The 14,136-nt window shown below is 42.0% G+C and overlaps 1 protein-coding gene across 4 annotated transcripts in view; it reads right to left on the reverse strand.

Annotated features, from left to right (window-relative positions):
* The window catches only part of macf1a (microtubule actin crosslinking factor 1a), a 564,022-nt gene that overhangs the window by 277,223 nt on the left and 272,663 nt on the right, over positions 1–14,136 (reverse strand). For all 4 annotated transcript variants that reach the window (XM_073034465.1, XM_073034464.1, XM_073034466.1 and 1 more), the window contains one exon: positions 12,322–12,414. In XM_073034465.1, the coding sequence (XP_072890566.1) occupies positions 12,322–12,414 (93 nt within the window). The remainder of the gene's footprint in view (positions 1–12,321; positions 12,415–14,136) is intronic.

Raw genomic sequence — 14,136 nt, forward strand, 5'->3', positions numbered from 1 at the left:
TCTAGGCGCAATTTAACATTCTAACCGGCCGGCCATCTTCAGACGACGTCTCGGTAACATCCAGCAACCCGACGCTTGTCACCATAGTTCGCACTCTCTGACCACAAGGCAGCTGATCTTCGACCGGCTGATAATTCCTGTTGCCCCAACGCCGAGAATCACCATCGTTCCGCCGTCAGAGAGTGGTCTGAACGCACTGGTACGTTTGACTGAGGTGCTGCATTCTTCAACTATTAATCGAGCGCACTGTCAGATCTCCATGTCTTTAAACACTGGTGCATTCGCTCTTGAGGACCAAATGGGCTTCTTCCCCTTCATGCAACATGAACCATGCGGGCCAGTGCCTGCTCCGTACGCCGACTCGATGGCGCAGAAATAAATCTGTAATATCTCGTCAGTAGGAATAAAATTCTCTCAACCTGCGACACACCACGCCCAGGCAAGCCAGTGAAGTCTGTGCTACACACCCGCGCCGTGTTCATCTGCTAACTCAATAAACGATACTGCAGTCTCAGCAGCAATAGCAGACGGCTGCGTCATGTCAAAAATAAGGTCAGTGGCATTCTGCACAAAAAATTAACCCCCCCCCCGAGTAAAAGGTGATAAATATTTACTGGGTGGTCATGATTAGAATTGTAAAATGCAGAATTTAAAATCAATATTGCAGATGCACACAGTTCAAGGTGGAGTCAACTACCACCGTGCTACGTAGCGACTCGAATTAGCATATTGGAGCGAGCATATATCAATGGTTTAAGATAGCTCGCTATTACAAGGAATCGTGCTTCAACAGACATGCCAAAGAAAGCATCTTTTCTTTGAATTGTTTGCCTCACTGGTCACGATCACAGTGTCAATGAGACGCGTTGTTAATAATCTATCTTAAAAAACATCAGCATTGTCAAAGCTGAGAAATTACTGGAAACCCGGTTCAATGTACTGCTCAGATTTAACACAATATACCTGGCACGGATTGTATTTGTGTAGCGAGCTTGTTTTACACAGCAGAGTATAGTGCAGTATTCTTTCTACCCGTTCTGTAGAACATCTTCACTACTGAGAAATTTAAACCGGCTTCTGCAGTCAAGAGGGCCAGGTGAGGTAAGGGGAGTTCAGGACACCTTCTCAAAGTGGGTCAGGCTACATGGAGCTGTTATACCTCAGCTTGACAGAGTTTGTTACATGTAATTGGCCCAGGGGGATCTAACCGTGTAAAGTCTTCATCCATCCTTTCCTTTAAATCATAAATACTGCCTTATTCACTCTTCTGTAAATTCGGCAAACCACCTCAGTGTTTTTCAGGCTTATGGCTCAGAATTACTAGGGAGAAAGGTGAGACTGCAGGAAAATGGCCAAACGTGTTATCTCAGGGGGGGGGGGGGGGTTGAGAGAGAGAGGGAGGGAGGGAAGGAGGGAGGGAGGGAGAGAGATCGATGAAACTGTCAGGATGAACAGTTAGTGTTTGATGGACTGTAGACCATGGTCTCTCTTTGGGGCTTTGCTGTTGCTTCCATAGTGGGATTTCTCTTCTGTTTTGGGGCTGTCTGCAGAGAGCAAGAATCTCAGGTTGTATATTGTATACATTTTCTGATATTAAATGGAACCATTGAACTGATGACTGTTGTTACTGAGAGATGTAATATTGTAAAGGAGAGAGGGGTAAGGTAAGGTTAGCTCCCACTTTAATGGGCATATCCAAGGTTTTTGACACCTCGTACCTCTTTCAAAAAAGCGGTTCAGTCCAACTCATTCACACTGACCAGTGAACACCGTTACATAATAACCCAGCACTTGGTTCAGAGCCTCAATGTCTAAATGTTGCAAGTCCTCAACAGGTAATTCCTAAATACTCCTAGTGACCTGGGCTTCAATCACTCTCTCAGTCAGTGCATTCCAGCACATTCTGTCTCTGATCTGGAAAAAGTTTACTACAACCTGCAGCAGGTATGTCCCTCAAATTTCTATACCTCAAATCTGGCCCCTCTTAACTTCCTCTGTTCCAGGAAGAAGATCTAGCTTCTCCCCCTCTGTCCCCCCCCCTTCATAACTGAAGAGCTCCATCTCTGAACGAGAACAATATTCCAGAAAATTTTCGGTCAGGCTTTAGAGCAAACCACCGCACTGAGATGGCCATTACCAAGATCGTCAGAGACCTTAGGCTCAGCACTGAGAGTCGCAGTTCTAATTCTTCTGGATCTACGTGCTGCCTTGGACACAATTGACCACAACATTCTCCTAGATCGTTTTGAGAACTGGGCTGGACTCTCTGGTAGTGTCCTTAATTGGTTTCAAATTCATATATGTTAGAAAATTCTTCTGTCTTGGAGACCAATTTTCTAAGAGAAACAATGTACTTTTTGGTGTTGCTCAGGGAAGCTGCCTTGTCCCTCTACTCTTCTCCTTCTACATGCTCCCCTTAGGAGACACCATTAGAGAGCATAAACTTGATTTACGCAGTTAAGCAGATGACACACAATTGTATATCTTCTTTACAGCAGCCATACCAGAAGTCAGAGAAGATAGGGTGATACTGTATCATCATTAGACTCAAAACAAGTGGAAAAGCAATAGCTTCCTAAAACTAAATGAAGATAAAATACTTTTGGTTGGTCCCAAAACCAAAAGAGAGAATCTTCTTGATAAACTTGGGAACTTGGCTCCCGTTGTAAAATCAGATGCAACAAGCCTGGGTGTTTTCTTTGATTCAGATTTGAATTTTAATTCCCACATACAGAAAGTGATCAGAGCAACATTTCTACAAATAAGAAATATTGCAAAGGTATGTTCGTTTATGTCACGTAATGATGCAGAAAAACTAATTCACGCCTCTATATCGAATAGACTAGATCACTGCATTGCACTTATTACTGGCCCTCCAAAGCAATCTATTGACAAACTTCAACTCATTTTGAACACTGCTGCTAGACTTTTAATTAAAACCAGGATGAAGGAGCATATCACTCTTATCCTAGCTACTCTGCATTGGCTTCCTGCATCTTCTAGAATTGATTTTAAAGTTCTCTTACTTGTTTTAAAGCTCTCAAAGGTCTGGAACCAAAGTACATCAAAGAATTATTTTCGCTCAAGCTCTCAGGTCTTCTTCTGCTGGTTTCATAAATTTAAAAAAAAAATCTCCCTCAAAAGATAATTGGCAGGTCAGCTTTTTTGAACTAATCTCTTGAAATGTGGAATTCAATACTTTAAAGCACCAGCTCAATATCTATTTATTGAACCTTGATTTGAACTAATATCTTTTTGTCTTTCATTTTCATGTTTACTTTTATTTTTATCTTATTTTCTTTTCACGTTTGCACTTTATTGCATTGTAAAGCAGTTTGAACTGCATCATATGTATGAAAAATTCTCTATAAATAAAATTATTATCTCAAACAACATACTGATTTATCTCCTCTGCACCTTCTCTAGTACCATTGCATTCTTCCTCGACCTTGGTGCCAAGAACTCCACACAGTACTTCATCAGTCAAAATCTGCCCAAGGTTTATAGAGTTCAAGCACCTTTCCTGTATCTGAATTCAATGCCCTAACCAATGAAGATCTTGTTTGTATTTCTAACTACGTTGTCCACCTGTGCCGACACCTTCAAGGATCTACAGACTTGTACCACACACAAAATGCTGGAGGAACTCAGCAGGCCAGGCAGCATCTATGGAAAAACAGAGTACAGTTGACGTTTCTGGCCAAGACCTTTCAACAGACTTGTACTCTGAGATCCCTCTGTTTCTCTGTTTTAGCGCCCTTCACTGAAATATTGATATATCCCTGAAGCCAAGACCACCATCCACACTATCAACAACTGCCAATCTTTGTGACATGCACAGACTTACTGATCTTGCCTCTCACATTCGCATCCAAGTCAATCACTTGTAGGGGCACAGTACCAATCCTTATAGGACACCACTAGTCAGAGGCATCAATTACAGCAATAACCTTCTACTATCACCTTCTGACTCCTCTTGCCAAAAGCCAAATTTGGATCCTCTTTGCACTGGATCCCACTGGCCCTAACCTTTTGAACCAGTCCCACTTGTGGCACCTTGTCAAAGGTTTTACTGAAATCTGTGTAAATCACATCTACTATCCTGCCCAGGTTGGCTGTACCTGGTTACTTTCCACTCTTCCAAGTGATCATTAATCCACTCTCTCCAGTTTCTTCCCAACTATTGATGCTAGCCTGACAGGTCTAGAGTTAATAGGGGTCCATGTTCACTGTTCTCCAGTCATCAGGTAGCTCCCAGTGAAGATGTAGATACTCTTAGCCAGAGTACTCACAGTCTTTTCCCTTGCCTCTGCAGCAGCCTGGGATAAAACCCGATCTGGTCAACAAGTGCTTCCTCTACTTTTGGAAAATTGCACCAGATCTTCACCTATCCCTTCACTGTAATGTCCAACTATAAAGACTGTTTCCATCATGTATACCTGTGAAAAGCATTCATTTAGGACCTCATCTATACCTTCTGGTTCAATGCACATATTGCTCCTGTTGTTCCTAACTTTCTCCTGCTTACACTTTTGTCCTCCTATGTCTTTGGATTCACTTTAACGCTATCTGCCTGTGATTCATTGTGACCCCTTTTTGCTTTCCTGTTTGCCTTTCTAAGTGCCTTCCTACACTTTCTGTACTCTTGATAAGCTCACGCTGTCTCTCAATCCTTATATCCCCTCATCTGCCTTTCTGGCCCTGAACTTTTGCTAATCCTCCTTTCAAAGCTTCTCTGGAACATAAACCTCCGGTGAAGCACTTCCTCACTGTGAACCCCAGTCGGTTCGGACTGGCAACAGCATCTCATCCACGATCTCCATTAGCATCGTGCTCTACTCATTTTACACCCCTGACTGTGTGACTGAGCACAGCTCCAATATCATATTAAAGTTTGCCAGCGACATTGCCGTTGTGGGCTGAATCAAGGGTAGTGATGAATCAGCGTCCAGGAGGGAGACTGAAAGGTTGGCTGAGTGGTGTCATAGTGGCAACCTCTCACTCAATGAGACCAGGGAACTGATTGTGGACTTCAGTAGAGGGAAGCCAGCGGCCCATGAGCCAGTCCTCATCGGGGGGATCAAGGGTGGAGAGGGTTAACAACTTTAAATTCCTGGGTGTTATTATTACAGGGGATCTGTCCTGGCCCAACACACAAGGAAACACGGCGTTGCTGCGACTTCCTTGGGAGACTGCGGAGATTCAGCATAACATCTAGAACTTTGAAAATCTCTGTATACGTGTAGTGGAAAGTGTACTGACTGGCTGCATCACAGCCTGGAGTGGAGGCACCGATGCCTTTGGGTGGAGGATCCTACAAAGGGTGGGCTCTCCCCACCACTGAGCACATCAACATGAAGCACAGCGTCCATTGTTGAGGATCCCCACCACCAGGTTCACAAACAGTTACTGCCCCTCAACCATCTGGCTCTTGAACAAAAGGGGATAAGTACACTCTCTTACCCCATCATTGAGATGTTTCCACAACCAATGATCTCACTTTATCTCATTATCTCATTTTCTCCTTAATTATTGCTATTTATTTATATTTGCATTTGTCTTCTGCACTCTGTTGATCATTCACTGATCATATTATAGTTATTATTCTATAGATATGCTGAGTCTTTTATCTTATTTCATGCCTGTTATTTATTGCTATTTACTTATTGTTTTGCTATCTGCATTTGCACAGTTCCTTGTCCATTGATTCTGTTTACAGTTACTGTCCCACAGATTAGTTAAGTGTGCCCACAGAAAAAGAATCTTAAGGTTGTATGGGGTAACGTGTGTACTCTGATAATAAATTGTACTTTGACTTTGAGTATGCCCTCAGGAAAATGTATACGATGATATATTATGTACTTGGATAATAAAATTTACTTTGAACTTTGAGCAAAGGACCGGGATGAAATTTGCTGTAACTATGCGAAGTTAAGAGGGACACAGGTAATGTTCCCATCGCTGTCAGTAAGTAGTTGTACCTTCTCCCCATAACTACGTGGGTTTCCTCTGGGTGCTCTGGTTTCCTCCCACAGTCCAAAGACGTACCATTGTAGGTTAATTGGTCATTGTAAATTGTCTCATGATTAGGCTAGGGTTAAATCGGGGGTTGCTGTGCAGAGTGACTCAAAAGGCTGGAAGGGCCTATTCCATGCTGTATTTTAATACATTTTAAAAAATTTCTTGATACAAACATCAAATATTTGTGTGATACAGTACAATCCTTCCATACTTAAAACAAGTGCTCCCTCTGCTGGACTGGAACCATTTCCTTTAGTGGTTCATTTCCACAGATGCATTTGAATATGAAGGGTACCAACTTGCACTGCAAATTAGAAGCCATGCATTCTGCAACCAAAATTAAACAAGTATGCTGGAAGAGCTTTGGAGATTAAATAATAAAAGAAAAACAGGAACCTGAGTAACTTGTATACAGTGCTGCTGGAGCATACACTGTTATTCAATGTTATTCAATGTCTGTAGTGAGATGCTGAAGATGTTCTATAGGTCAGTTGTGGAGAGCGCCCTCTTCTTTGTAGTGGCGTGTTGGGGAGGAAGCATTAAGAAGAGGGACGCCTCACGTCTTAATAAGCTGGTAAGGAAGGCGGGCTCTGTCGTGGGCAAAGTACTGGAGAGTTTAACATCGGTAGCTGAGCGAAGGGCGCTGAGTAGGCTACGGTCAATTATGGAAAACTCTGAACATCCTCTACATAGCACCATCCAGAGACAGAGAAGCAGTTTCAGCGACAGGTTACTATCGATGCAATGCTCCTCAGACAGGATGAAGAGGTCAATACTCCCCAATGCCATTAGGCTTTACAATTCAACCGCCAGGACTTAAGAACTTTTTAAAGGCTATTATTAATGCTTTTTGAGATAGCGATTTAGATGCATATCATATTTTTTACTGAGTTAAGTATTGTATGTAATTAGTTTTGCTACAACAAGTGTATGGGACATTGGAAAAAAAGTTGAATTTCCCCATGGGGATGAATAAAGTATCTATCTATCTATCTATCTATCTATGTATTCAGTTAATTACATAATTCAGATACCAAATCTTTTCCAACTGAGCATTTGTCAGACATAGGTCAGTGAGATATTGTTACATATATATTGGTGGAAATATTTGCTTGAAAAAGAATAATTGTACTTTGAAAGTTATGGTGGAGCTTGCAAAATTTTAAGAATATGAAAGGAGTCATATGATTGCTTGAATCAAGGTAACACTTGGGGCTGCACTCTCCTTTCAGCTTTCGCTCTCAAATCCCACTACAATATCCTGCCCTCCAATGAATCCAGGTATCAGTTCCCCCTTTTCCTTCCATGCAACTCCTCTCAGCAACCCTTCCTTCCCTCCACTCCCTCCTCCCTCCAAGCAAACCTCCTGCGGGTCCCTCCTTCCTGACAGCTCTCCCTGTCAGCTTCTCGACACCCCACATAAGCCACAACACTCTGGCCTCAGCCTCTGCTTTCTGTCAGACAAAGCTTTTAACTCGGGAACCCCTGCTAGAATATGCTGCCTGAGGCCTACTCACCGCCTGTCTCCCAAGTGCTGAGGACTGGGATGATCAACCTTTTGCATCTAGTTCAGCTGAACATGGGCAAGCAATGTCTGCCAGTTGAATCCAACACAATCCAGCTATCTTCTTTGCTCACCTTTTATCATTTCCTTAATCAGTCATTTGGTTATTCCCGTTTGCCAAAATCTTTCCAATCTTCATCTTTACTACTCTTTCAGTCAACATTGGAAGCTTGGTCTTTCAAACCAATACTGTATCCTTAAATTCTTTAGCTGCAGATTAAGGACTTGTTATAGAGTCAAAGAGAAGTACAGCACAGAAACAGGCTCTTCGGCCCATCTAGTCCATGCTAAACCATTTAAACTGCCTACTCCCATCGGCTTGCACCATGACCATAGCCCTCCATATCCCTACTCTCCACGTACCTATACAAACTTCTCTCAATCGTTGAAACTTGCATGCACCACTTGTGCTGGCAGTATGATTCACACTCTCTGCACCCTCTGAATGAAGAAATTTCCCCTCATGTTCCCCTTAAACTTTTCATCTTTCACCCTTAACCCATGACCTCCAGTTGTAGTCCCATCCAACCTCAATGAAAAAAGCCTATCCATACCCCTCACAATTTTGTATACCTCCATCAAATCTCCTCTCAATCTTTTATGTTCCAAGGAATGAAGTCCTAACCTATTCAATCTTTCCTTATAACTCAGGTCCTCCAAACCTGACAACACCTTTGTAAATTTTCCCTGAATTCTTTTAATGTTATTTACACTTTTCCTGTGGGTCTGTGGCCAAAACTACATACAATACTCCAAACTTGGTCTCACCAATGTCTTATATAATGTCAACATAATATCCCATAATATTTGATTTATAAAAAATTTGTTACCATTGATATTTTAATTTTTCAATTTATACAAGATTACTTGATATATATGCAGAATGTGTTTCATCTCATTTTGGTATAACCTATTCCAGATGTCATAGAAACTGACGGTAAGTAACTACAGCACAGCTTTAAACTGCAAAAGAGCAATTCAGACTAACCCTCCATCCCAGTCCCTATCCTTTAGCTTTGTAAGCTTTGAAGCCCATGTACCTTTTAAATAGATTTAGGGTTTCTACCTCAACCACCATATCAGGCATTCCAGATTCCCTTTGATGGTTGGCTGAAAAGAAATTCAAATATACAGTACTATCCAAAAGCCTTAGGTACATATATATAGCTAGGGCGCCTAAGACTTTTGCACAGCACTGTGCTTGTCAACGAGGAGCAGAGAATGAATTTGTAGCCCTGGCAGGAGCAAAGGATGTCAGGGATGGTGAGGGTGGAGCATCACGGGAGGATTTTGGGACTGGTGGCAGAGAGGGAGTGCCAGGGGCTGGGGGTGGTGTGGGTGCAGACACACCCAGCCCTGAGACACCGGGCAAGGTCATTTGATTCCAATTGGTTTATTGATCATTACAGTTTATCCCCCCGGTGCTTTCCGCTCCCTTCCCCTTTTCCCAACCATGATTCCCCTCTCCCTGTCCCCTTCCCAGTCTCAGTCCACAATACAGACCCATATCAGAATCAGGTTTATCATCACTCATGTGTCAAGAAATTTGTTTTTTTTTTGCAGCAGCAGTACAGTGCAAAAGTCGAGGGCACCCTATCTATATATATGTGGCTAAGACTTTAGCACAGTACTGTACTTCACATCCTTTTCCAAGTTATACCAATACTTTACAGTTTTAATTCTCCAATGTTTTAGAGTGAATTTATGACTGCATCTAACTTATCAGTATAACATATCCCTGGTCTCCGCCTTCTGCAACTAATTTATCAATGTAACATATCCCTGGACTCCACCTTTTAAAATGAGTCTTTCCTGCATTGTCTGTAGGTAACAGCACTCTTTTGAGTTCTTGCGGAACTCAAACGAGAGAAAATCTGCAGATGCTGGAAATCCAAACAACACACACAAAATGCTGGAGGAACTCAACAGGCCAGGCAGCATCTATGGAAAAGAGTATAGTCGACAATTCAGGCCAAGACCCTTCATCAACTTTGAACTCACTGTTTGTTGAAAGAAGTCTTTTAAAAGTTCCAGTGAAATACAAGAAACAACACAGATTTTGAAGTTCTTTAGAAGTACTGGTTATAGTTTTTGGGTGCTATCTTGTACCCCAAAACTCCGCAAAAACATTTAAGCAGTTTCTTCTCTACACCAACCACAACCGCAACCCTCAGAAGCAATTTGAATAGATTTCAGCTATAGAAATAAGCAATCTAATACAACATGCACTTCCAGCTTGCCACCGACACACACAATGGCCGTTAGCCGCACAACGGGTTCAGCTTTAAGGAATGCAACTTGGAATCCGAAATACATCAGTCAGATTGAGTGTGCTATCAGAACACCCACAGAAAGAAATCCGTCTACTAAAGCAGGCACTCATTTTAGTACAAGCACAATTCAATAGCACTTGAACTCTATACAAACTATGAACACATCGTAATGGAATCCCAGAAAAACATCTGACAACAGGCCCATTTATCATTTGTTAAGGCAATGCACACCACAGAGCAACTCAATGATTATGGAGTAACTGAAAGAGAGATTAAAATCACATCACAATTACAAAACATTAGAACTCTGAATAAGAATATCACCAAATTTTCAAAATAAATTTAGGTTCATCGATGGAGAATTTTCCAATATGCAAACAGTTTCCCATGTTTGATGTTATAATCAGTAATGCCACTGAGTTTTTATCTGAGATGAGCTCCAAAATGTATAAGTGGGAAGTTTTAGGAAATGATTTAAAATGATGAGAAAGAAAATGACCCAGACAGGATTCAGTCCTCTCATAACAACAACCTTGACTCAACGTCAGAAAGACTTGCGGACTTCAGGAAGGGGAAGTTGGGAGAACACAACAGCAGAATTCATTCAGGGGTCAGCGGTGGTGAGGGTGAGCAGCTCAGGTTACTGGGTGTCAGAGGATCTATCCTGGGCGATGACGAAGAAGACACTCCAGCTATATTTCACGAGGAGTCTGAGGAGATTTGGTATGCCACCAAAGCAAATTTCTACAAATGGACAATGGAGAGCATTGTGACTGGTTGCATTACTGCCTAGCACAGAGGCTCCAACGCACAGGAATGAAAGAGACTGCCGAGGGTTGTGGACTTGGCTCAATCAGGGTCACAATGACCTCCACCAAGGACATTTTCAAAAGATGGTGCCTCAAGAAGGCAGCATCCATCATCAATGACCCTCACCATCCGGGTCATGCCCCCTTCTCATTACTACCATCCGAGGCATGCTACAGGAGCCTGAAGACACACACTCAGCATTTCAGAAGCAGCTTCTTCCCCTCTGCCACCGGATTTCTGAACTGTCCACGTACATCATTGTGCAATTCCTCTTCTGCACTATTTACTGTAACTGAAGGCGATTATTTTATGTCTTACCCTGTACTGATGCCACTAAATAAATTTCATGACATGTGCCAGTGATAATAAACCTGATTCTGATAAATGTGGAAAATATTCCAACCGTCAATGGATAAACAAATGCACATAACAGGTTCAACAAAAGTACATCACAAGCACAAATTTCCTATGTAGAAAGTACAAACAATAGATCTAAAAGTTAAAATAAACCATTTTAGTATATCGATAAACAATGTTTGCAGTGAAGGTAAATTTGATAATTAAAAAGACGGCCATTAAAATTAAACATTTCTATTTCGGTATTAAACATCCATCCTAACAAGTTTCGAACACTTGTACAACAATGAACCAGTTCAAAGTAATATCATAAATGATATTACATACAACAGTGATACTTCACTTGTTTCATTCCTGGTTTATCTGATTACAATCAATGCATCATAAATAATAATGTTTCTTTCTTCCCTCGCATATCTGAAACTTCAGAAGAACCTTGCGATCATCCTGAAACCACATCTTCCACAACTGCAGGCTTTCTCTTGTCAGCGCCCGCTGCATAAATACAACTCAATATTCAGCATCGTCTCAGGCAACCTGTAGACAAACCACGCTCCTGCCACCATCTCATGGCCAATAAGTCATCATGATTCATAACTGTTCACAACTGTCCAACTTAAAAAGGTCACAAGATGAATTTACCACGTTATACAGGCTAAAAGATAAAAGTACCTACTTCTGCATATAGCCCCTGGTCCATCCATCACTGACCATAGACCACCGGTGTGGGCATACACAGGCACCTATAGTCATTTGGCACAGCATATCATTAACTGAAAATCAATTTCGACAAACACAAGAGATTCTGCAGATGCTGGAAATCCAGAGCAACACACACAAAATGCTGGAGGTACTCAGCAGGTCAGGCAGTATCTATGGAAATGAGTAAACTTTTCTGAGACCCTTCTCCGGGACTGGAGAGGAATGGGGAAGAAGACAGAAGACAGAAGAAGAAGATGGGGCAGGGGAAGGAGGACAAGCTATAAGGTGCTAGGTGAAGCCAGGTGGGTGGGGAGGGGTGGGATGAAGCAAGAAGCTGCAAGGTGATAGGTGGAAAAGGCAACAGGCTGGAGAAGAAGAAATCTGATAGGAGAGGAGAGTGGATCATGTTTTGACAGGATTCTTGACAGTTTTGACAGACATTTCACATCGTCTGTAACTGATTACACTAGCGACATTATACTTCCATACATTTAATGGATCACACATAGCACTAATATAATATTGAATTTGTTATTTGCAAACTTAGATTTATAATGAAATAATACAAAGCAAAATAAAATAAAACACCCTTACCTGGAAATGTAGAATTATGGTCCAAATTAAACCCAGTGTTAGCTTGGGATTCCCATCAGTAATGTCATCATTCCTAATGTTCACTAGCTTCACCTGCAAGAGTGCAAAGATAATCAGTGCGTACGGTTTTGAGGCATATTAACACCACTTTCTAAACTTAATAAAGTCCAAGTATAATACATTCTTGAGAAGGTCATTTTCTTAAACGCCTGCACTGCTGGACGAGCAAGAACTATTGTGACTGGTGTATTAGGAATAATTGTGATAAATTATATTTGTCAAATTTGGACAGTCTGATAAAAAAGGACAGAAGCAAGAACCTTACTGATCACTTAGGTAGTGTGTGGTCTTTAAAGAACACTGGGAGAATAACAAATTTGGTAGTAAATTCATCTAGTCACATAATTTAAAATTAAAATTTGCAGCATTTATCCATCTTCATATGTTTCAAAGGTGCTGTTAGGGTGACCTGGACAAATTATGGCATATTGTTGATTCATTTATTCATTATTTATTGAGATACAGTACAGAATAGCCCTTTGTGACCCTTCGAGTCTTACCACCCAGCAATTTTCCAATTTAACCCTAGCAATTTACAATAACCAATTGACCTACTATCTGGTATGTCTTTGGACTGTGGGAGGAAACCGGAACACCTGGAGGAAACCCGCGCGGTCACAGGAAGAATGCACAAACTCCTTACGGGCAGCAGCGGGTGGTGCACACTACAGCCACTGTGCACTGATGATGGAGGGGATGAAATCTTGCAATGCTTGGCGGGATGACAATCGAGCAGGACAGTTTATTCTGGTGATTGCTGAGTTTCGTGAGTATCGCTAAACCTGTGTTCATCCCAGAAAGCAGATGGTGTACCACGACACAACTGATAGGGGTGGCACAGTAGCAAAGGGGCTACGCTACTAGTAACACAGGCTCGATTCCTGCTGCTGCCTGTAAGGAATTTGTGTGTTCTCCCTGTGACCACGTGGGTTTCTTCTGGGTGGTCCGGTTTCCTTCCACAGACCAAAGACGTACCAATTGGTAAGTTAATTGGTCATTGTAAGTTGTCCCCTGATTAGGCTAGGATGAAATTGGGGGATTGCTGGGCAGCACAGCTTGAAGGGGCAGAAGGGCCTATTCCACACTGTATTTCAATAAATAAATAAATTCAGGCCTTGTCGCTGATGGAAAGGATTTGGGTTGTTGAGCATTGAGTCACTCACAACAGTATGCCCAGACTCTGACCCGCTCTTGTGGCCACAGTATGCATGAAGCTAGTCCACCTGAACCTTGGTCAATGTGAGCCCAGTGGATATTGATGCAATAATGTTGAATGTCAAGGACAGATGAAAAGACTTTATATTGTTGAAAGTGGCCATTGCTGTGCACTTCCATAGCAGGAAAGTTACTATCCTGTGTCTGAATGTTGTTCAGGTCTTGCTAAACAAAGGCCTCTTCGTCTGTAGAGAAACTACAAATGAAATTGTACAATGTACGATTATCAGTGAACTTCCCAACTTCTTAGGGTGGATTGTTAGTTATTGATAAAGCAACTGAAGACGATTGGGCCAAGGACACTGTCCTGAGAAACCCTTGCAATAATGTTCTGGGTCCTCCATAATCATCTGCTGCAACAAACACAAAATGCTGGAGGAACTCAGCAGGTCAGGCAGTATCTATGGAAATTAATATAACAGTCAATGTTTCGGGCAGAGGCCCTTCTTCAGGACAAAATCATCTTCCGTGTGAAAACGACTCTAAACGATGGAGTCTTTGGTCTTTGATGCTCACTGGCGTCCAGTCTTACCCAGGCCT

Source organism: Hemitrygon akajei, chromosome 32, assembly GCF_048418815.1.
Source record: "Hemitrygon akajei chromosome 32, sHemAka1.3, whole genome shotgun sequence".
Taxonomy (NCBI): Eukaryota; Metazoa; Chordata; class Chondrichthyes; order Myliobatiformes; family Dasyatidae; genus Hemitrygon; species Hemitrygon akajei.